The sequence below is a fragment of the Suncus etruscus genome, chromosome 1, assembly GCF_024139225.1.
Source record: "Suncus etruscus isolate mSunEtr1 chromosome 1, mSunEtr1.pri.cur, whole genome shotgun sequence".
In the NCBI taxonomy this organism is placed as follows: domain Eukaryota; kingdom Metazoa; phylum Chordata; class Mammalia; order Eulipotyphla; family Soricidae; genus Suncus; species Suncus etruscus.
In genome coordinates this window covers 127,069,934-127,095,155 of record NC_064848.1, presented here as the reverse complement: position 1 = coordinate 127,095,155, position 25,222 = coordinate 127,069,934, and the positions used below count along the sequence as shown (strand labels likewise).

The window sequence follows — 25,222 nt, the reverse complement described above, 5'->3', positions numbered from 1 at the left end:
TTGAAAACAGGCTACTATATTAATGCACACAATAAAACATTATGCAATTGGGAACATTAATTATGGAAAACTATAAAGCACATTTAAATCGGCAAGAAAATGACTGAGATCAAGAGATACACCTGAGACAAAGTTAGATGCAGGTGGTTTAAAATCAAATTTTCAGTTGGGCTTCGCTGTTTTTCTCCCTTTTTTAACTTTTATACCACCACCAAATTGTCCAAACGTGAATACGCTGTGGACATTTATCCCATCACCAAATTGTCCAGACATGAAATGTCTGTAGGCTCTCCCAGGCCGTTCACCACGTGGCTTTAGTTCCCTGGAATCCCAGGCCCCCGAGCTGCACATGCCTGTGGCCACCTCTGGCCTGGTCGGGAGCTTTCGGAGGCTCTCTCATAGCGAGCGCGCTCCCCCACCACTGCTGCAGCCTCAGAAGCATGGCCTGCTTGTCAGCTATCAGGGAGGGAGCAGTCCGGTGCTTTTCGCTGAGAGAAATGCCCACTGTGCCTCTGCCAATGTTCCAGCAGCTCTTTGCCCCTCTGGGCAGTATTTGGAATGGCTTTGGATATTCAAAGCAATTAAGGTCATCTGAGTTTAAAGTCCGAAATTCCCACAGTCAAAATCTATGTCCAGGCTGAAGGTCATACTCAGAAATCAGTCTGCCCTTTATAAAATCTTTTTTCTTGTTCTTTTCCAATCAGGGCTCTCCATAAGCCTCTGCAAATTAGGAGGCCTTGGTCCTTGGACAAACAGTTTTTGCAGCAAAATCTCAGTCCTGGGCCTCGAATGGGGGTGACCCAAACTCTCACCTCCTCTCTTTCACTGGGCCTTCTGCCCCCAGAAGGGGATCCGGCCATCTTTGAAAATGGCTCCACGTGGCCCAGAGTTTTGTGTTCATTCCAGCTAAAAAAGAGCCAAAATCAAACACCAGAACAGAAATCTCACCATGCTGTTTTCTTGGGTTCAGGTTTTAAATCCATGTCCAAGCGCCATTCTGTTGAATAACAACAGCCTCGGATCTCTGCCAGCCCAGGCCACGCGTCTGCAACCCCCTTAAGTCGGCGGGTCTGCAGGTTCAGGATAGCAGCGAGGAAACGATCCTCAGACAGGTTTCAGGAGACATCAGCTTTATTCAGGCCGTGGACAACACATGTGGCTCCTAAGGTTAAATCTTTTACACTGGGTTCACATTCAGCCCTGACATCTCATCCTCTTTCAGCCATCTCCTCTCCTGCTGCTTCTTCCTTCCTGAATCTCTCCCGATCTCCCAATCAAATCCCCTTCCTTCCTGAATCTCTCTCAATCCAACCCCTAAATCCTCTTCCTGACCAAGGCAAACCTTTTGATCCCTCCCAAAGACTACTCCCAGAAATGGGCAGGTCTTACTAGCAGGTAAGGTTACAAAGAAAGAATAGGGGATGGGTAACACTCTCTTCCTCCTCTCCTTTCTCTCCTCTCTTCTCCTCTCTTCCTCCTCTCTCCTTATCCTTTCATCTCTTTCTCCCTTATCTTTTGTGACACTGTGGTTTGTACTACTGCAAATGAAGGGATGTCATAAATGTCCTTTTCATGTTAGACCCTCTCCTATCTAACTACTCTCTCTGCACTTTTTGGCAAGCTACTTACCATGCAATGGTCCTCCTGATTTTCATCTCTATTGTCTCTGGATATCATCCCTATACTGTCTTATTTTCCTTAAAGCCCAGTGATAAGATTATTCTGTTTATTGTACTGCCTCTGATTCACTTCACTCAGCATGGCCATGTCCACCCATATAAGAAAAATTCACTGACTTCATTTTTCTAAAGACTTCATAGTTCTCCGTTGTGTAGAAATACCACAGTTTCTTTAGCCAATTATCTGTTGTCAGGCACTTGGGTTGCTTCCAGATTCTGGCTATTGTAAATAGTATTATAAATGAATATAGAAGTGCAGAGGTCCTTTTTTGTAATGTTTTTCTGTGATCCTAGGAGTGGTATTGCTGGATCACAAGGAAGCTCAATTGCCAGTTTTGTATTTTTTTTTTTAAAGAATCTCCATATTGTTTCCCAAAAAATATTGGACTAGACAGCATTCCCACCAACAGTGAATGAGAATTTCTTTCTCCCCACATCCACACGAGCACACTGGTTGTTTTTATTCTTTGTGATCTGTGTCATTCTCTGTGGTATGAGATAATACCTCATTGTTGTTTTCATTTGCATCTCCTTAATTGTGATGTGGCTCATTTTTTATGTGCCTTTTGTCCATCTCTATTACTTATTTGAGCAAATGTCTGTTCATTGCTCTCCCCATTTTTAGATGGGCTTAGTTTTTTTTGTTGTTGTTGTTAAATTCTGTCAGTACCTTACAGGTCTTAGACATTAGCCCTTTATCAGATGGGTATTGAATGAATAATTTCTCTCATTCCATGGGTGGCCTTTCTCTCCTAGTCACTGTTTCCTTTGAGGTACAGAAGATTTTCAGTTTAATGTAGTCCCATTTGTTTAGCTCTGCTTCCACTTGCGTGGACAGTGGTGTTTACTCCTTAAAGGTGCCTTTAGTCCTAATTTTTCAGGTAATTGTCCTGAAGCCAGTCCACACTTTATATGTTATGTTACAGCAAGAAAACAGTAAAAAGTGTGTACTATACAGAACATATTTAAAAGAAAAATTATGGGGGCCGGAGAAAGAGCACAGCGGCGTTTGCCTTGCAAGCAGCCGATTCAGGACCTAAGGTGGTTGGTTCAAATCTCGGCGTCCCATATGGTCCCCTGTGCCTGCCAGGAGCTATTTCTGAGCAGACAGCCAGGAGTAACCCCTGAGCACCGCCAGGTATGGCCCAAAAACAAACCAAAAAAAGTGGGCGATAAAAGAAAAATTTTTATTTATTTTGAAAAAATATAGGGAAAATTAAAATTTACCCAAAATGTAGCCAATGTCCTGTTTGGTAAGAAAATTTTAAGTAATATGTATTTGTATAAAAGTACAGATTTTATGAATTCATAATGCTGTTGTATTTCTAAAAAATCAAAGTCATCACTTTATGTGATTGTAAATAAGTTTCCAAATACAGTTTTATATCATATTAATATATAACATCCTATATTAATATATTATTATCATATTATATAATACAGTAATATAATATACAATACAGTATTATATATTGTGTATATTATATGTAATATTTTATATTACATTAATATTGTATACTAAAATAATAATTTACTCTATTTTACAACTTATTTTAAATTTTCACTTTATTTAGATGTTTAAATGCATGCCTAATACTGTTACGAAATGTTACAGTTTCTTATATTAACACCCCATTTAATTTTTCACCAAGACGTTTTTCTCTACCTATATGCTGAACACATTATCAATTCAATTAAAAATTTATGAAAGATGTTTGTCTTTTGAATTTTTTATATCTTCTAAGATGAAAATTGTCCTCCATTTAATGAAGTTTCTTCAAATAGTTAAAATGTTGATAGTTCTTTCAATGTGTCCTTTCAATGTAGACTTTTCACACTCAAATTAGCAGAAAATATAATTGTAGAAATAACATTAAACATCTAGAAAAAGTGATATATATAATTATTTCATGTACATTAAGATATTTTCATTCCAAGACATTTTCTAAAGTTTTCTCAACTCTAACAAAACAATTGATAATACTGCATTTTTAGTTATTTAAATAAGTTTTCCTTTAAATATGACAGAAATACAACTTTTAATATTTAAACTTTTCAGTATCTTTCCATACTTTTCTAAACTAACATTTATATTATACCTTAAAACACACAAAGTCTAATAATCCTCTATAAATGTATTACTTGACTAACAGGATTGGTATGGTATTAATTGCTTATATTCAAGATACACGTGAAATATAGAAGAGATGCTTCTGTAGTCAATATTGCTTTATTTCCTTAAAGAGTGTTGGAGCAGAAATAATAACACAGGGGTAGGATGTTAGCTTTGCACACAATTGATCAAGGTTAGATCCATGGCATCCCATATGGTCCCCTTGCTTTCTGGAAGTGATTTCTGAGCACAGAGCAAGGAGTTACCCTTGAGCACTGCCAGATGTGCCCTCTCCCAAACAAAAGAAAGAAAAGGAGAGGAGAGGAGAGGAGAGGAGAGGAGAGGAGAGGAGAGGAGAGGAGAGGAGAGGAGAGGAGAGGAGAGGAGAGGAGAGGAGAGGAGGGGAGGGGAGGGGAGGGGAGGGGAGGGGAGAGGAGAGAAAAGGGGAGGGGAAAGGAGAGGAGAGGAGAGGGGAGGGGAAAGGAGAGGAGAGAAGAGGGGAGGGGAAAGGAGAGGAGAGGGGAGGGGAAAGGAGAGGAGAGGGGAGGGGAGGGGAGGGGAGGGGAAAGGAGAGGAGAGGGGAGGGGAAAGGAGAGGAGAGGGGAGAGGGGAGGGGAGGGGAAAGGAGAGGAGAGGAGAGGGGAGGGGAGAGGGGAGGGGAGGGAAGGAGAGGGGAGAAGAGGGGAGGAAAGGGGAGAGGAGGGAAGGGGAGGGGAGGAGAGGGGAGGGGAGGGAAAAGGAGAGGAGAGGAGAGGGAAGGGGAGAGGGGAGGGGAGGAAGGGGAGGGGAGGGGAGGAGGGAGAGGGAGGGGAGGGAGGGGAAGGGGAGGAGAGGAGAGGGGAAGGGAGGGGAGGGGAGAGGGGAGGAGAGGAGAGGAGAGGAGAGGAGAGGGAGAGGAGAGGGGAGGAGAGGAGAGGAGAGGAGAGGAGAGGGGAGGGGAGGAGAGGAGAGGGGAGGGGAGGGGGGAGAGGAGGGGAGAGGAGGGGAGAGGAGGGGAGGGGAGAGGGGAGGAGAGGGGAGGGGAGGAGAGGAGAGGGGAGGGGAGGGGAGGGAGAGAGGAGGGGAGAGGAGGGGAGGGGAGGGGGAGGGGAGAGGAGGGGAGAGGAGAGGGGAGGGGAGGGGAGGGGAGAGGAGGGGAGGGGAGGGGAGGAGGGGAGGGGAGAGGAGGGGAGGGGAGGGGAGAGGGAGGGGAGGGGAGGGGAGGAGGGGAGGGGAGGGGAGGGGAGGGGAGGGAGAGAGGAGGGGAGAGGTGAGGAGAGGGAGAGGAGAGGAGAGGAGAGGAGAGGAGAGGAGAGGAGAGGAGAGGAGAGGAGAGGAGAGGAGAGAAATGAGTGTGACTCAAAAAATTCTTTTCTTCTTATAGCAGAAATATAAAAGGTGGAAACAAAAAGGCAAAGGAGAAAAGGTGAGAGAAAAGGTAAAGAAAAAAGAAGGAAAGGGAAGGGAAGGAAGAGAAGTCAGGAGGAAGGAAAGTAGTCGGTATAAAGGGGGGAAAGTCATTGTTAGAGAGGAAGTTATAAAAAATTATATCAATAGTGAATTAAAAAACTGAACATTTCTAGGCCAAAGAAATAGTGCAGGAGATAAAGCATTTGTCTTGCATGCAGCCTGTCTAGGTTAAATCCACCACAATGTATAAGGATGGTCCCCCTTAGCACAAAACCAAGAATGATCTCTGATTACCCTTTTCTTTGAGGGGTTATGGTAAAAAAATTAATTCTTAAATGCAGGAGATTAAGCTATAGAAATGGAACTGAAGGAAATTATTAACCTTAAATCATCTGTAATCATTCATTAGATCAAGAATTACTTAAAATTATACTTAGAGCATGAAAAGAATCTGAATAGCTGTGATATTTATAAGAATTTTCGCTTTATTTTATTACTTGGAAATGCTCAGGCATAACTTCTGGCTATGCATTTAGGAATAATTCCTGGTAGTGATTTGCTTAGGGGACCATTGGAAAGTAGAGATGAAACTCAGATCAGCCACATGAAAGGCAAGTGCCCTACCCACTGTTCTATCTCTTCAGCCCCCCTTTATAAGACTTTCTATAGAAAAGATTTTAAATTTACATCAGTCTCCCACTCTGTCCTAGTTGCTTTTTATACACTAGATGAGAGGTAAGGCAAGAAGAATATGGCTGCTATTAAATAAAGAGAATAATTGCATGAATTTTAATTTAATCTAAAAGTTGTCAGTTTAGAAATTTGATAAAATAGAATAAAAACTGTTTTGTAGAGCTGTGATTTAAAATTTATCACAGTAAATTTTATTAGCTGAGGGGCCGGGCGGTGGCGCTAAAGGTAAGGTGCCTGCCTTGCCTGCACTAGCCTTGGACGGACTGCGGTTCGATCCCCGGTGTCCCATATGGTCCCCCAAGCCAGGAGCAACTTCTGAGCTCATAGCCAGGAGTAACCCCTGAGCGTTACCGGGTGTGGCCCAAAAACCAAAAAAAAAAAAAAAAAAAAATTTTATTAGCTGAATATTTTTAATTCTTAAAAAGTACTTAATTTTAAGTAATTTATAATAATTAGGTGTATATTTACTGTTGTAATATGTACTTTCGATTTTGAAAATAAAATAGAAACATACTAATAGCTTATATCTATTAAAATATCTAAGAATTTGTAAAAGTTTTGTTTATAAAATTTAAGATAATAAGAATAAAAACATATTATTCAGCATATTTTAAATTTATAGTCAATACAGTGTCAGACAACACAGTTTCAGAATATTTTAATTAAAATATTTTCTCTTTTGTGGGGTGACTATTAGTCACAAACAAATGTGTTGATTGTTTATTCCTTACTCTTCATTCAGGGATCATCCCTGGCAGAGTAGGAGCCTATGTGGTGCTAGTTACTGATATCCAAAGAAAGTACCCTAGCCCCTACCCTATCACTCTGGCTCCATCTCAATTATTCTTAAGAATATTCCTTTAAAATATTTGAAATTTCACATTAAGAGAAAACTTCATATTCAGATTTAAAAATTGAGAGATCTTTGTTGTCAAAAACTAAGTAACAAACAATAAGCAAAACTCTTTGTATCTTACCTTAATCCACTTGTTCTATATCAAGCTCAGTTTCCTACGAATATAATTGCCAAGAGGTCTCCTATTGTCATCTTTTTCCCTTTTATATTTAGCACCAAATTGATGAAAGCTATGCATAAAAATAAATATATATTCATTCTAGCATTTATTAATTAAATTCATCAGACTATGATCAAATAAAAACCTTGGCTGTGAACTAGAGCCTTCCTCCACTTCTGACTCCAAGTATCTATTTTTAAGTCAACTTCATCAATTTCCCTTTTATTTTACATCCTCCCATTATCTGACACTTATTTTTCTTCTATCAAAAATAAGCCACCATCAAGTTTACAAAATGGGTTAGGTTATATGTGATATATTAGTTCGCTAGGACTGTTATAACAAAAATCAATTTGGTCACATGAACACTAGGAATGTATTTTCTTACAATCCTAGATATTTGAAAACCAAGATTAAGGTGGCAGCATGGTTGTTTTCCCCTGAGAACTATATAAGGGATCCTGTTCCATGCCCTTCTGCTTGTCTACAAAATGACTATCTCTTTGTGCTGCTTCTTCAGATAAAACATCCCACTAAGTACGCCTGGTAGCTTTCTAAAGCTTCTCTTATACTAGACCAAACCTTAATGCACAGTCATTTTTCATAACATCTCTTTCCAAGCACAACTGTCCCAGTTGTCTTACTTCAGGAGAAAGGTCTTTCATGGAGGAACTAAAATTCAGTTCATAAGAAATGGTTTTTAACTACAAATTGACAAAGTCAAAAACTCATTCAACGACTGAAGAAAATCTATAGAATAAACTTTTTCCCTGTTTTTATGTATGCTATCTCAGCAGACCTACATTCACATCTCAGATACCCTACTTGCTCTTTAACTTTCTAGGGAAAGTTAACTACCAGGATGATATTTCTGGAATGCTTTTGGAACGAGAAGCAAATTTATCTCCCTTTTAGTTGGATCATACTAGCCTCTATCCAACTTTCTCCATCTCTGCAGGCTGACATTGACATCTAAAACTCACTGCTTGGTCATTCAACTTTCCAAGCAAACATCTACACCTGATGCCCATAACTACATTTGTCACTGTTTATATCCTGAACAGTGCAGCAGCATATGTTCTATTCAACATGCTTCACACTACTGAAGACCGGCAGAGAATTTAAAAGATCAATACACAGACTAATTTCTTACAACTCCCAGTAGGATTATCTATAAAGATTCACTTTCAATTTAATAGAAGCTCAACAAACACAACAGATAAATTACTAAAGTGATAAGAATCTCCTATTTCCTATGTGCTAACTTTTTTAGTGATGAAGAAAACTAACTCCCTATTTAAAATGAATATTTAGGGACATTTTCCAAGTAATGAATTATTACAGTACTACACTATATAGTACCATATAGTAAAGGAACTAAACAGTGTATTATAGTTCTGTACAGTATAATATATTACTGTACTATCAGTATACTATAGTATCATAGTAATTTAGCTACTTGATTTATTTTATACATAGTTTGCTTAAACCAAGGTAAAATAATATATGCCCAATGTTAGAAAAATACATAAGGGGCCGGGAAGGTGGCACTAGAGGTAAGGTTCATGCCTTACAAGCGCTAGCCAAGGAACGGACCGAGGTTCGATCCCCCGGCGTCCCATATGGTCCCCCCAAGCCAGGGGCGATTTCTGAGCACATAGCCAGGAGTAACCCCTGAGCGTCAAACGGGTGTGGCCCAAAAACAAAACAAAACAAAAAAAAAAAAAAAAGAAAAATACATAAAATTATGCCTATATTTATTATGAGTTCCTTTTTTCTAAACGTCAACATTTTAAAAGTATACATCTAAATGTGTATATAAGTTATTTCTCCCTTTCCTTCACTTTTTTCTTTCACACACCTTTATTTCCTTGTCTCTATCCTTTGCTCTAGCCTCTCTTCCCCCACTGTGATTTTTAAATGTATTTAATGATTAAAATATATTATTAAAATTTGAGAAAATAAATGGAAGAAATTGTTTTATAATTTTACATTATTTTAAAATAAACTTAAAAAGAAAAATCCTATATTGTGTTTCACTTTCTTAGCTGTAAAGTAAGTGTAGGTTCATTACATATTTTTATTGACTTATAAAATAAGAAATATGTGTTTGTAAATAATCTTTTTTCTTTTGGGTACAATAAGAATATACTTAAGAATTCTAAAAACACATCAAACTAAAGACAGGTAATTTTTAAAAACAGTATATAAAATAGTAAAATAAATTAAGTATAAAAAATCAAAGAGACATGTGGATTAATTATCTTTCCAGATGGTATGCTCCATATATTTTTATAATGCAATCTTTAAATGTTATAAAGCATAGTTGTTAGGGGCCTGAGAGATAGCATAGTAGGTAGGTTGTTTGCTTGCATGTGGCAGACCTGGGTTTAATTCCCAGAATCCCATATGGTCCCCTCCAAAATGCTGCCAACTGTGGCCCCCAAAACGACAAAATAAATGTCATAGTCTTTCTATTATCAGTAATGGCAAGAATGCCTTCAAGTTTCATTCCCAGTGAATGTTAATGTAAAATCCAGTTTGTGCATTTAGTACATCTAGGACTCTACAAAGAGAGAAAATCAAGGTTCTTTAGATCCAGGAGCCACTCCTGCTGCAGATCATATTCCTGTTTGGCACTTTAGGACTTATGTTTCTTACCTTAAAACCATATACACCAATTATTAAAAAGAAATATTGTACCACTTACATATATCTACTAAAAGAAGCATATCCCTCCGCTGCTATATCATCAATATATTGGCAAGAGAGCATCTTATCTTGCTGAAGGTTGAATAAAGTTGTTGGTTCATTAGTTATTGCTATCATAAGAGCAGTTCTAGAACAAGAGAAAGATAAACATCTGTGAATCTCAAATATGGCTGTGCTATTTTTTGTAAGTCAGTTCATATTATTTTTAAATATTTGATCTCTCATAAATATATAAGCAGTAAAAAGTCCTATCCAAGAAATCAGGGAAACTGAAGACAGAGTTCTGGTACTTTGGATTCTTTAAGGGATGTCTCAAAACTCTAAGCAGGAGCACCTAGGTCTCTAGAACTGCTATTCTCATTTAACAATGGCATCTGATACAGATTAGATCCTATAAAGGTTCTAATTATATATAAGTGACAATCTACCATTATAGCTCATATAGCTATATGATTTTATAGATTAAAAAACAAATAGAAAGCCTGTCTAGAGTACAGGTGCAGGTTGGGTGGGGAGCAGGGAGACTTGGGACATTGGCGATGGGAATGTTGCACTGGTGATGGGTGGTGTTCTTTACATGATTGAAACCCAAACAACACAATCATGTATGTAATCAAGATGTTTAAATAAAAAATATATTAAAAAAACAAACTGTTGGAATCTAAATCAAATGTGCTCAAAATCATGTGATGTATTCACACATACAGTGAAGAATCTCATTAGTTAGCTGTAGTTATATACACTTGTTCAGCAATAATTATACCTTTGATTATATACCTTTGATTAATAATTATACCTTTGATTCTTATCTGAAGCATTCACATTTGCTCCTTTGTGCAGAAGAAACTCTACCATTGTTTCATTATTTTTTAGAACTGCAAGTAAAAAAGGGGTATACCCATCCTGAAAAACATTATTTCAAAATTATTAAAGTATTAGACCAGCAATATGTTCACTTTAGATATAACTTCAATTTTAAAAGTGTGCTTACAAGATACCTCTGCATATGGAATTTAATTTTTAAGTTATATTTCAGGAAGCAATATTTAAGCCTATGAAACAATTAAAAATAAAATCAAATTAAAAGGGCTAGATCGATAGTACATATTACATAGTTTGACCTGGGTTTAATCCCTGGCACACCATATGGCCCTTGAGTACCAAAGGAGTGATCTCTGAGTAAAGAACTAGAAATAAGCCCTAAACACAGCAAGGTGTAACCCAAATTTAAAAAACAACTAATTAATTAAAATATATACAATAAAATTTAGTTAAATAAATGTAAAAGAAAATTTTAGGTGTAATTCAAATAAAGCAAAAGCAGTTTTGATGATGAGAGCCTAGCATTCGAAATAAATAGCTCAAGCACCATCAAGATCATTTAAATGGCAGAGTATATGCCAGTAAGTGCATGACCCTGAGTGCAATTTCTGGCACTCAGGTTCCCACAGAACTACTGGATGTGACCTGATGATTCCCAACTACTGCCAGGAACCTAAGCTTTGTAAATAATTTTATATTTGATAGCTTTTATAACTGCGTTTTGATAGCTTCCTTTGAATTTCCAATATCATTTATTTGGCTCTATCATTATACAAAATCTCTGTACAATGAAAGTTATGACACCTAAAACCTTCCTTTTGAATCTTTATGTATAACTCAAGAGGTACTCTTAGTATAGTATGATTTTTTTAATAATTTTTTATTTTTAATTATGAGAACAAAGATGCAAAGAAAGAGGACAAGGTAAAGTTACAGTGAAAGGACAATCACCCATAACATAATTCTCAGAAGAAGTCCCCTTGCTTATATCTTAACTTTGAACTTTCAGCCAAAGAACATTAAGATAAATAAAACATGGGCCCGGAGAGATAGCACAGCGGCATTTGCCTTGCAAGCAGCCAATCCAGGACCAAAGGTGGTTGGTTTGAATCCTGGTGTCCCATATGTCCCCTGTGCCTGCCAGGAGCTATTTCTGAGCAGACAGCCAGGAGTAACCCCTGAGCATTGCCGGGTGTGGCCCAAAACCAAAACAAAACAAAAAAAAAGATAAATGAAACAGAATCCATGTACAATTACTTTGTCCCTCAAGTCCCCAGATTGTAACACATTATAATATTTCTTAACAGCACACAAGGCAATCTAAAGCCATAAAACTTACATAACTCCTTAAACATTAGAGGCAAAGTATTTTTCACATTTCCATATACATGCATATTAGCTTAAGTTTTTTATTTTATTTTTTTTTTTTTGAGCAGGGTGCTTTTGGAATTTGTTCAGACCAACTCTTTTTTTTTTTCCTTGAGTTCTTTTTTTTTTTTTTTTTTTTACACCACCCATCACCAGTGCAACATTCCCATCACCAATGTCCCAAGTCTCCCTCCTCCCCACCCGACCCCCGCCTGTACTCTAAACAGGTTCTCAATTTCCCTCATACATTCTCATTATTAGGACAGTTCAAAATGTAGTTATTTATCCAACTAAACTCATCACTCTTTGTGATGAGCTTCCTGAGGTGAGCTGGAACTTCCAGCTCTTTTCTCTTTTGTGTCTGAAAGTTATTATTGCAAGAATGTCTTTCATTTTTCTTAAAACCCATAAATGTGTGAGACCATTCTGTGTTTTTCTCTCTCTCTCTGACTTATTTCACTCAGCATAATAGATTCCGTGTACATCCATGTATAGGAAAATTTCATGACTTCATCTCTCCTGACAGCTGCATAATATTCCATTGTGTATATGTACCACAGTTTCTTTAGCCATTCGTCTGTTGAAGGGCATCTTGGTTGTTTCCAGAGTCTTGCTATGGTAAATAGTGCTGCAATGAATATAGGTGTAAGGAAGGGGTTTTTGTATTGTATTTTTGTGTTCCTAGGGTATATTCCTAGGAGTGGTATAGCTGGATCGTATGGGAGCTCGATTTCCAGTTTTTGGAGGAATCTCCATATCGCTTTCCATAAAGGTTGAACTAGACGGCATTCCCACCAGCAGTGGATAAGAGTTCCTTTCTCCCCACATCCCCGCCAACACTGTTTATTCTCATTCTTTGTGATGTGTGCCATTCTCTGTGGTGTGAAGTGGTATCTCATCGTTGTTTTGATTTGCATCTCCCTGATGATTAGTGATGTGGAGCACTTTTTCATGTGTCTTTTGGCCATGTGTATTTCTTCTTTGTCAAAGTGTCTGTTCATTTCTTCTCCCCATTTTTTGATGGGATTAGATGTTTTTTTCTTGTAAAGTTCTGTCAGTGCCTTGTATATTTTGGAGATTAGCCCCTTATCTGATGGGTATTGGGTGAATAGTTTCTCCCACTCAGTGGGTGGCTCTTGTATCTTGGGCACTATTTCCTTTGAGGTGCAGAAGCTTCTCAGCTTAATATATTCCCATCTGTTAATTTCTGCTTTCACTTGCTTGGAGAGTGCAGTTTCTTCCTTGAAGATGCCTTTAGCCTCAATGTCCTGGAGTGTTTTACCTACGTATTGTTCTATATATCTTATGGTTTTGGGGCTGATATCGAGGTCTTTAATCCATTTGGATTTTACCTTCGTACATGATGATAGCTGGGGGTCTAAGTTCAATTTTTTGCAAGTGGCTAGCCAGTTTTGCCAACACCACTTGTTGAAGAGGCTTTCTTTGTTCCATTTAGGATTTTTTGCTCCTTTATCAAAAATTAGATGATTGTATGTCTGGGGAACATTCTCTGAGTATTCAAGCTTATTCCACTGATCTGAGGGCCTGTCTTTATTCCAATACCATGCTGTTTTGATAACTATTGCTTTGTAGTAAAGTTTAAAGTTGGGGAAAGTAATTCCTCCCATATTCTTTTTCCCAATGATTGCTTTAGCTATTCGAGGGTGTTTATTGTTCCAAATAAATTTCAAAAGTGCCTGGTCCACTTCTTTGAAGAATGTCATGGGTATCTTTAGGGGGATCGCATTAAATCTGTACAGTGCTTTGGGGAGTATTGCCATTTTAATGATGTTAATCCTGCCAATCCATGAGCAGGGTATATGCTTCCATTTCCGCGTGTCCTCTCTTATTTCTTGGAGCAGAGTTTTATAGTTTTCCTTGTATAGGTCCTTCACATTTTTAGTCAAGTTGATTCCAAGATATTTGAGTTTGTGTGACACAATAGTGAATGGAGTTGTTTTCTTAATGTCCATTTCTTCCTTATTAGTATTGGTGTATAGGAAGGCCATTGATTTTTGTGTGTTAATTTTGTAGCCTGCCACCTTGCTATATGAGTCTATTGTTTCTAGAAGCTTTTTGATAGAGTCTTTGGGGTTTTCTAAGTAGAGTATCATGTCATCTGCAAACAGTGAGAGCTTGACTTCTTCCTTTCCTATTTGGATTCCCTTGATATCCTTTTCTTGCCTAATCGCTATAGCAAGTACTTCAAGTGCTATGTTGAATAGAAGTGGTGAGAGAGGACAGCCTTGTCTTGTGCCAGAATTTAGAGGAAAGGCTTTCAGTTTTTCTCCATTGAGGACAATATTTGCCTCTGGCTTGTGGTAGATGGCCTTAACTATATTGAGAAAGGTTCCCTCCATTCCCATCTTGCTGAGAGTTTTGATCAAGAATGGGTGTTGGACCTTGTCAAATGCTTTCTCTGCATCGATTGATATGATCATGTGATTTTTATTTTTCTTGCTGTTGATGTTGTGTATTATGTTGATAGATTTACGGATGTTAAACCAGCCTTGCATTCCTGGAATGAAACCTACTTGATCGTAGTGGATGATCTTCTTAATGAGGCATTGAATCCTATTTGCCAGGATTTTGTTGAAGATCTTTGCATCTGCATTCATCAGCGATATTGGTCTGTAATTTTCTTTTTTCGTAGCATCTCTGTCTGGTTTAGGTATCAAGGTAATGTTGGCTTCATAAAAGCTATTTGGAAGTTTTCCTGTTTTTTCAATTTCATGAAAGAGTCTTGCCAGGATTGGTAGTAGTTCCTCTTGAAAGGTTTGAAAGAATTCATTAGTAAATCCATCTGGGCCTGGGCTTTTGTTTTTGGGCAGACATTTGATTACTTTCTTAATTTCCTCAATAGTAATGGGTGTGTTTAGATATGCTACATCCTCTTCATTCAATCGTGGAAGATTATAAGATTCCAAAAATTTATCCATTTCTTCCAGGTTTTCATTTTTAGTGGCATAGAGTTTCTCAAAGTAGTTTCTGATTACCCTTTGAATCTCTACCATATCAGTAGTGATCTCTCCTTTTTCATTCCTAATACGAGTTATCAAGTTTCTCTCTCTTTCTTTCTTTGTTAGTTTTGCCAGTGGTCTATCAATCTTGTTTATTTTTTCAAAGAACCAACTTCTTATTTCGTTGATCTTTTGGATGGTTTTTCTGGTTTCCACTTCATTGATTTCTGCTCTCAGCTTTGTTATTTCCTTCTGCCTCCCTATTTTTGGATCCTTTTGTTGAGCACTTTCTAATTCTATGAGCTGCGTCATTAAGCTATTCAGGTATGCCCCTTCTTCTTTCCTGATGTGTGCTTGCAAAGCTATAAATTTTCCTCTCAGTACTGCTTTTGCTGTGTCCCATAGGTTCTGATAAATTGTGTCTCCATTGTCATTTGTTTTCAGGAAGGTTTTGATTTCCTCTTTGATTTCATCTCGGACCCACTGATTATTCAGTATGAGGCTATTTAACTTCCAGGTGTTAAAATTTTTCTTCTGTGTTCCTTTGTAGTTTATATATAATTTCAGGGCTTTGTGGTCAGCAAAGGCAGCCTGCAAAATTTCTATCCTCTTGATATTATGGAGATATGTTTTGTGTGCTAACATGTAGTCTATCCTAGAGAATGTCCCATGTACATTAGAGAAAAATGTGTATCCAGGCTTCTGGGGGTGGAGTGTCCTGTATATATCTACTAGGCCTCTTACTTCCATTTCTCTCCTCAGGTCTAGTATATTCTTTTATTTTTATTTATTTTTTTTTTATTTTTGGGCCACACCCAGTAACGCTCAGGGGTTACTCCTGGCTATGTGCTCAGAAGTTGCTCCTGGCTTGGGGGACCATATGGGACACCGGGGGATCGAACCGCGGTCCGTCCAAGGTTAGCGCAGGCAAGGCAGGCAAGGCAGGCACCTTACCTTTAGCGCCACCGCCCGGCCCCAGGTCTAGTATATTCTTGTTGGGTTTCAGTCTGGTTGACCTGTCTAGTGTTGACAATGCCGTGTTGAGGTCTCCCACAATTATTGTGTTGTTATTGATGTTATTTTTCAGATCTGTCAACAGTTGTATTAAATATTTTGCTGGCCCCTCATTCGGTGCATATATGTTTAGGAGGGTGATTTCTTCCTGCTGTACATATCCCTTGATTAATACAAAATGTCCATCTTTGTCCCTTACTACTTTCCTAAGTATAAAGTTTGCATCATCTGATATTAATATGGCCACTCCTGCTTTTTTTTGGGTGTTGTTTGCTTGGATGATTTTCCTCCAGCCTTTTATTTTGAGTCTATGTTTGTTCTGACTATTCAGGTGCGTTTCTTGTAGGCAGCAGAAGGTTGGATTGAGTTTTTTGATCCATTTAGCCACTCTGTGTCTCTTAACTGGTGCATTTAGTCCATTGACATTGAGAGAAAGAATTGTCCTGGGAGTTAGTGCCATCTTTATATTAAAGTTTGGTGTGTTTGTTGGTAAGCCTTGTCTTAAAGTATGCCGTTCAGTTTTTCTTTTAAGAATGGTTTTGAGTCTGTGAAGTTTTTGAGCTGTTGTTTGTCTGTGAAACTATGTATTGTTCCTTCAAACCTAAAAGTGAGTTTTGCTGGGTACAGTATTCTAGGCGAAGCATTTATTTCATTGAGTTTTGTCACTATGTCCCACCACTGCCTTCTGGCCTTGAGTGTTTCTGGTGACAGGTCTGCAGTAAATCTCAAGGATGTTCCCTTAAATGTAATTTCTCTTTTCGATCTTGCTGCTTTCAGAATTCTGTCTCTATCTATGGGATTCGTCATTGTGACTAGAATGTGTCTTGGGGTGTTTTTTCTGGGGTCTCTTTTAGTTGGCACTCTTCGGGCATGCAGGATTTGATCACATGTATTCATTATCTCTGGTAGTTTCTCTTTAATGATGTTCTTGACTGTTGATTCTTCCCGGAGATTTTCTTCCTGAGTCTCTGGGACTCCAATGATTCTTAAGTTGTTTCTGTTGAGCTTATCATAGACTTCTATTTTCATCTGTTCCCATTCTTTGAGTAATTTTTCCATTGTTTGATCATTTGCTTTGAGGCTTTTTTCCAATTTCTTCTGCTGTATGTAATTGTTATGTATCTCATCTTCCAGTGTACTGATTCTATCCTCAGCTGCTGTTAACCTGTGGGAAATCTCAAACATGTTTTTCTTCAATTCATCTACTGAGTTTCTCAGACCTGTTATTTGATCTGAAATTTCCGTTTGGAGTTTTCTCATTTCTATCTTCATATTCTCCTGATTCTTTTTAGTTTTCTCTTCTATACTTTGTTTGAGTTCTTTGAACATGTTCCATATTGCAACTCTAAACTCCTTATCTGAGAGACTGACTAGGTGGTTGATCATGTTCAAGTCATCAGAGTTGCCATCTTCATTCTCTATGTCTGGCACTGGCCCATGTTGTTTCCCCATTGTCACACTAGTACTGCGTGTTTTTCTACGTGTTGTGATTGTATTCATTGGCTAAATGCTGTGCACCGTCGCGAAGGGGAGCGGAGCAACCGTGCTCCTCTGGCTTCTCCCTTTCTGGGCGTGTCGACTCACCTCCACGGAAGGCTCACAGGAAGGCAGGCTGGCAGATGGGCTGCACCCAGGATGAAATCAGGCCAAAAATGCAGGACAGCAGAGTAGAGAGGCAGCAGGGTGCTGGCATCTGAGATCCAGCGAAGTTCAGTGGCTCCTCCCTTTCTGGGCGTGTCGACTCACCTCCACGAAAGGCTCACGGGAAGGCAGACTCCCCGGAAAGCTCACAGGAAAGCAGGCTGGCTGATGAGCCGCACCAAGGGTGAAATCAGGCCGAAAATGCAGGACAGCAGAGTAGAGAGGCAGAAGGGTGCTGGCATCTGAGATCCAGCAGAGTTCGGTGGCTCCTCCCTTTCTGGGCGTGTCGGCTCACCTCCAAGGAAGGCTCACGGGAAGGCAGACTCCCCGGAAAGCTCACAGGAAAGCAGGCTGGCTGATGAGCCGCACCAAGGGTGAAATCAGACCGAAAATGCAGGACAGCAGAGTAGAGAGGCAGAAGGGTGCTGGCATCTGAGATCCAGCGAAGTTCAGTGGCTCCTCCCTTTCTGGGCGTGTCGACTCACCTCCACGGAAGGCTCACGGGAAGGCAGACTCCCCGGAAAGTTCACAGGAAGGCAGGCTGGCTGATGAGCCGCACCAAGGGTGAAATCAGGCCGAAAATGCAGGACAGCAGAGTAGAGAGGCAGAAGGGTGCTGGCATCTGAGATCCAGTGAAGTTCAGTCTATATTAGCTTAAGTTAACCTCAAATTTTAAGTGTTTTTTTTAAGGATTAGAGTTAAAGGAGCACAGTAAAAACGGTGTTAGAGTGGCAATTGTTGTTTGCATAGGCCCACCAAAATATGAGAGGCATGGAAAGGAATAACCTTGGCCTAAATACAAAGAGACCCTACTCCTGAAATTTCCTGGCATAAGTCCAACTCTAGGCTCCAGGCAAGCTAGATCATCCAATCCAAGACATTGACTGTAGTGCCAACACACTTTTCACACAGTCTCTGTTGTTGGTATCATGTTTCTGTATTAAAGATCCTGGAATCTGCATATCCTACATTGAAGTCAGGATGTGGAGCTTCCTCTCGTTTCACCTGACCATTAAAGGGCAATGCAGGGAGCCCTGTCCTATAAGCAGGTCGTTGTTGTTGTTAAGTCTTCTCAGTGTTAAGGGAAGTCTCTTTTGAGCAGGTTGATGTCTGAGCAGTGGTAGGGTCTTCCGTGGTAGAGGATTGCTTACAGATGATGTTATAGACATGGGTGTTTTATGAATGGCTTCCCTGGTTCAGGGGTGAATGGAAAATGCCCTTTCTTCTGAGATCTGTGCCAGGTCGTTATGTCAATGTTCAGGGTGTAAGGTCCCTTTGCACTACAAGATTTGTGTGTTCCAATCTCTATTAGATAGGATCTTATTTGTATGTATAGTATTTTCCCATTTTAATGTGCCTATGCAAAAAAGGAGCAATGCCATGTGGCATTACTGGCGCATATGGGGGCCATAAGAACAAGTCCAACAATCCCCATGACATGGTTCAATCATAAGCATTAACCTGGGGGACTCTTTCGCCAAAATTCCTTGTTGAACAGCTCATAAAGAGAAGATAAAAAAAAAAAGTGGTTAGAATCGTCACTGTGTAAGAGAATATTTAGTAAGACTTAGCAGTCAGAGAAAAAACACAAAATATTCTAAAGAAATACGTGTCCTTTTTATGTCTTCTGAAACAGTTTGGGGTTGTTACACACAATGCACGGCTTTGGTCTGTGATTAGGATTGTGCTGTACTGAAGTTAAAAAGAGTAATGTGGGTTAGTGATGTTTGAGAGGGGTGAGAGAGTTAAGGAGTAAAAATGAGCTTTGTAGGAGTGTGGGAAAGGGCAGAATACAAAATGGACATTCTGGATATGCAAACATAACATAAAGATAAGGAATACTCTTAATACATGCAGTGCGCCCCCACAGGGTTTTCCATATGCAGAGTGGTTAGAAATTGCCAGTGACAAACAGTGCAACCGAGCAAATCTCAGCACACCCCAAGATAGGACCAACCATTTCTGGCCACCTGGGCTGCCACCCCAGAAGGCCTGGAGGCTGGGGGCAGAAGAGGGGAAGGCTGAGAGCCTATCAAGGCTCCCAGCGCACCCAAGTTAGGGAGAAGGCCTTTCACATGGGGTCTCCCCAAACCCCATGCCAGCTAGAGATAGCCTCCAGCTCAAGAGAGGATAGAAAGAGAGCCGGAAGCCAGGATCCACCTGCCCTAAACCCTGTGCCCTTTCCAACCTAGAGCTGGGAAGGGCGGGGAAAGCTTGGGACCCCATCCAGGAGGGACTCCCCAACACCCACCTTGTCTGGCCGCCTGAGCTGCCACCCCAGAAGGCCTGGAGGCCAGGGGCAGAAGAGGGGAAGGCTGGGGCCTATCAAGACTCCCAATGCACCCAAGTTAGGGAGAAGGCCTTTCACATGGGGTCTCCCCAAACCACATGCCAGCTAGAGCTAGCCTCCAGCTCAAGAGAGGATAGAAAGAAAAAAGAGAACCGGAAGCCAGGATCTGCCCGCCCTACACCCTGTGCCCTTCCCACCCTAGAGCTGTATGTATAGTATAGTATGATTTTTAACTTGATTGAATTTAAATAATCATTAATAAGTGTTTTAATGTGTAAAAATTAAATTTTAGCTTTATTATTTTTCATCAAAGTCTATTTAGAGGACAATCAACTACTCCCATTTGATTAGAGTAAATAGGAATTGTAACAGTTCCTATTGCTCTGTTAAATATGATGCTGCTCTGCAGGTTTGAAAGGAAAAAGTTACCTCATTTTGAGCTTCAAGATTTGCTTTATAGTTTAGCAATTTTTCAACTAATGAGATATTTTTACTACAGGCAGCATAATGAAGAGGAGTGTTGCCATTTGAGTCCACCAGATTTGGATCAGCACCATACTGCAAAAAGATAGTAGCACAAATCTCCCTTTTGCACTGTCAAAACAAGAATAGAGAAATAACCAAATAAAGAACAAATAAGCAATCAAGATTATACTTACTAATGTTTAATATTTCATTTTAAAATATCAAATTCAACTAAAGTAAACTGGAAAAGGAAATTGAAACATTTTAATCAAAAACTTAAAAATAACACACCTCAGTCAGTGGGGATATTGTTTCATGATCCCAGAGATTTATTTTGAGTTTTTTCTTACTTAAGTGTAGTACAATATTTGTACATCCATTAGCACAGGCCAGGTGCAAAGGTGTTCTACATCAATATAACAAAACAAAAAGGTACAGCTTAGTTTGAGAAGTTATTTGTGATGTCCTAAGAACATGTCAGATCATATTTTAAGGTATCTTCTTTGTAAACTTAAATTTACAAAATATTATAGTTGCATTCATAAATTTAAAAGAGTGGGGAAATAAATTTAAAAGATATTAAATTCATTATATAAAACTAATTTCACCTTAAGGAAACTTTAATTATATAAAATTTTGTAAAAATAGTGTTTCCCTTTGGGGAAAATGACAAATTAAACAGAAAATAAACTTTTTTGTTTGTTTGTTTGTTTGGTCACACCAGCAGCACTCAGGAGTTACTCTTGGCTTTGTGCTTGGGGGACACCATGTTGGAAGCTGGGATTCAAACTGGAGTTCGTCCTGTGTTGGCCGCCTTACCACTGTGCTATTGCTACAGTCCCAAACTTGATCAATTATTTGATAATTTATATCACAGTTAACAGAATAAAATATATTGTCTATGTTTTGAACCCCTTTTCCACAGCATGCTATCCATAACTGTGTGGGTTTTCCCCCGATATTAAAGTTAGTATATGCCAATTTCCACAAAGGAAATATTTCCTTTTAAATTATAGATCACAACTTACTTTATGTTATTCTAATAAGTTCCACTTCTCTAAGAGCTTTCTTCCACATAACTTTCAATTAACAAGTATATATTCGTTAAACATAATAAGTATTAATTAGCTCTATTTAAACACTGTATATCATGGTACTGATTGGCCATAAATAAGCATGTTTGTTTCTTAAGTGATATCACTATATTCTTGTTTTTATACAATTTTATAATACTGAGTCTAATAGATGGCCAGGCCCCCATAAAGAGATTTAAGATGCTATTTCCCTTCTTAATTTCTAGATAGTCATAAATACTTTAATACCTAATATTCCTATAGATAGTAAGAGTAGCAAAATAAGTACAGTGGAAACTATAAAATATATTAACTTTCAAATCTAGTCTAACAAAATGCCTACACAATGACACAAGTTGTCTTTATGGCAGTATAACAATAAAAAATAAAAATAGTTTTACATAATTTGGGAATACCAAAATTTGAATCAAGTTTGCCTGCATTTATTCCTTGAAGAAAAAAATATCTACAATACAAATTTCTAGCAACACAAAAAGCAAAAACAAATATTATTCTCTATCTAAAATAGAAAACTATAATCAGAAATAGGATGATAACTTGGATAGCATAACAGTATCTACCAGATATTAACAACCCATTATTTTTAATCCATGTTAATATAATATTTAGAAAAGATAATCTAAATTTAAGGAACCGATACTTCCCAGTCACACAAAGGGAATTGTATAGCAAAAATTATTCATTGAATATCAGAGTCTACATAAAATATTCCTCTGAATTACTACAATACTTTGCTGTAATTCCTTACTAAGAAAACTTCTGATGTATTTGCTTTTTCAGGAATCATAATATAAAGAATATTACAGATAGACTTACCAAAAAAGAATTTTACTTATAGACTTATCATTATCTATAATTTGACTTAAGAATAAGGTACTTATATAATGGGAAGCTTTTTTCAGTACACAACAATACACAGAGTAAATATTATCCTGACCTAAGAAAACAACTTCCAGTAGCACATAAAATCATAAATATTTGATCTGTTGTGTTCATCCACTATTATACATTTATCAAGAATTTAGTCCTAAGGAACTAAAATATTTTTACTTAAGTTTTGGATTTGCCTCTCCCCTCAAAATTCAGTTCAGTTCGTTTTCCATTAGTTAAAAATAAAAAAAAAATCTTTCGGAGAGAATATAAATATAATTTAGTTAATCCCCAATTAGATCTCCCAAAAGTGGCTAGATAATTTCTTTCAATTGAAACCTAAACCCCACTATAAAAAAATAGAGCTTTTCTAAAAATTTTAGAACTCAAATGAGGTCCTCCAAATATAAAACATCAGTCATAAATATAACATAAAATAGTTATGGAAGCTTCAACTTTGTTCCTTTTGGGGGGGGAGATGTGAGTGGGTGAGAGAAAGCTGATGATAGCAAGGGTACATAGGCTGTACTAGTTTTCTCCTGGCTCTATGCTCAGGGGTCACTCCTGGTGGTGTGAACCTGGGTCACCTATGTGCACAGAAAATGCCTTAGACACTTATACTATATCTCTGGCCCAAAATTCCAGCTTTTAAGAATGTATTTTAGCAATACCGACCTAGGGTCTTTTCAACAAAATTTGGATACACTACTAATTTATCTTGAATAAGTATAAAATGTTACAAAAGTGAGCTGGGAAGATAACTGAAAAGGTTGGAAGCTCCAAATTCAATTCATTACTTTGTCAATTGTGCAAGATTTTGCCAATTGTAGCCCTAGTGTAAGGCCAGGAAGAATTGCATTGCCAACCCTGAGCATTGAATTCTCCAGCCCACATAGGCCAATCTAAGCATCACTGTGAACTGCGTCTGAAAACCTCACCCCAAGACTGCTTTAAAGGTCCCAAAGCTCCCAAAGCTCCCAAGTTATAAAGTTTACAGAAGCATTAAAATGCATTTATATAATAAACATATACATAACATATGCTATATATTACCTTACCCATTATATATTGTACATGTTTAAAAATAAACCATGCTTATTTAAAATAAAAAGTTCTTTAAAACTTAAATTGAGTATGTAGCAAATAAGGTGTTTATGACCATTTATCATATTTATCATGTAATGTAAATGCTTTGTGATCAGTAGAAATGCTTTCACCTAATATAAAAAACATACGTCTTTTACAAATATTTCACAATTTTAAGTAAAATTACTATTGTATTTCTCTCAAAAATCTAAATTTTTCACATTATTATAGTACCTATCTATTTTTTAGATTATATTGCTTGGCTAGTTTTAAATTTAGAGTAATTATCTTATAAGGAATCTAAATCCCTAAATGTCCTAAAAGCTGGTTTGTATGGGTTCTGGAAATTTGATAATTTTTTCTTTCACTTAAGTTACACTTTCTCTTTTTTACTCATTTATAATTAGAGAATTATTAGCATACATTGTGGCCAGTAAAGACTTGTTATATTCCAAGAGTTGTTACTTTAACTTTTACAAAAGAAATAATTCAGTTATCAAATCTATGAATACTATTTCTTCTGAAATAGAAGGGTACAGGATGACAAACATAAATTAGGTGTCATCATGTGAATGTCCTTTTTATTAGCTTTGTTGACCCATTGATAACTTACAATGTTGTGTAATTTTCAATTGAAGTACATTAGTTTCATGCCATAATATGATTTGTTTGTGTACATTATAAAAGTATTACCATATTAAGTCAATTACTATCATTTCTGAGCAATGTTCAAAACTAGTATTTTATTGGTTAGTCTCATTCTGTACATCACCTTGGCTTATTTATTTTGTTGCTAAAAGTCTGAAGATTTTGATGACTTTTGCCCATTTTGTTTACTCTAGTATGTCCCCTCCTCAAGAACAAATAAGAACCTGCTTTCTGCTCTATGGTATTTAAGTTTTGTTCTTATTTTTTGTTTTCACATAAAAGTAAATAATATGCTAGACTCTCCTGTGCAATCTGTTTCACTCAACATACTCTAGGAAAACTGGCCCAAATTTGTTGGGGGAAAATGGCTGAGTAGTATACCTTTCAGTATCTTTTTCATTCACTTCATCGATGGACATTTGGACTGTTTCCATGTATTCACTAATACTGAAAATACTCCAATGAACATGGGATTTATTTGTCACTGCAAGTTAGCATTTTTATTTTTCTTAATATACAGAATTACTTGTTCTTGTGCTATTTTTAATTTTGTCAGATAGCGCCCTAATGTCTTCACTGGGAAACTACATCAGTTTACATTCCCAGCAACGCTGTAGATGGGAATCCCTTTTCTCTACATTTCTACTAGTACTTTTCTTAATTTTTATTTATTTTCATTACAGCAATAGAGTTGTAATATCAATATAGTTTTGATATGCATTTCACTGATTTGTGATGTTGGCAATCTTTCATATTTCTGTTCACAGTTGATAAAATTTTTCAGAAGCAATCCACCTTGAAAAGCTGTTAGCTTGTCTCAGAGTTGGTTAAGCTTAACCACTATCCAAGTGGTGACTTCTATATTTTTCGTGTCATGTACATGGTGAATCTTACTAAGAAAGAAAAAATATCTACAACAGACACACTAAAAAAAGCCACAAGAGCCAGATGTAGAAAGGGTTGAGTGGGATGAAGATGTAAATGAAGATGAAGGCAGAAAAGAAGTGGAAGGGAGAGCAAATAGTCCAGGGATGCATTTTGTAAAACAAGGTGGAAGCCCAACGGTTGGTTCCCCAGGTCAGTTGTCTCTGGGACACTGAAATGAGAATCTCAAGTTAGAGGACAAGGGGGACTCCAGCTGCCTTTCCTTCCCACCATGGGCTTTTTCAACTGTCACCTGAATTCACTGTCTCGCATATTCACGTCGTATTTCTTGAACTTGACATACTTCATCACCTTCAGAAAGTCACCCACTGAGACAGCTCTGGCTAGTTTCTTGAATTCCTTGCTGGGAAGCAGATCCGAGTGTTGTGAGGAGAGTGTGTCCTCCTTCCTTCTCCAAAAAGTGAATAGTTTCTTCAT

The 25,222-nt window shown here is 38.0% G+C and overlaps 1 protein-coding gene across 1 annotated transcript; it reads right to left on the bottom strand.

Moving 5' to 3' along the window:
* Positions 1-301: 301 nt before the first annotated feature.
* On the bottom strand, positions 302-25,222 carry ANKRD7 (ankyrin repeat domain 7). The gene is made up of 6 exons (XM_049779054.1): positions 25,038-25,222; positions 20,454-20,568; positions 20,127-20,291; positions 10,399-10,505; positions 9,611-9,729; positions 302-591 (listed from the first exon to the last, which is right to left on the bottom strand). The coding sequence occupies exons 1-6, from the start codon at positions 25,220-25,222 to the stop codon at positions 302-304; spliced, it is 981 nt and encodes a 326-aa protein (XP_049635011.1).

Coding starts and splice junctions, on each gene's coding strand:
- ANKRD7 (XM_049779054.1), bottom strand. CDS start 25,222: ATGAAGAAACTATTCACTTTTTGGAGAAGGAAGGAGGACACACTCTCC. Junction 20,569..25,037: donor ATGCGAGACAGTGAATTCAG/GTGACAGTTGAA, acceptor ATATTGATGTAG/AACACCTTTGCACCTGGCCT. Junction 9,730..10,398: donor GCTTCAGATAAGAATCAAAG/GTATAATTATTA, acceptor CTCTTGTTCTAG/AACTGCTCTTATGATAGCAA.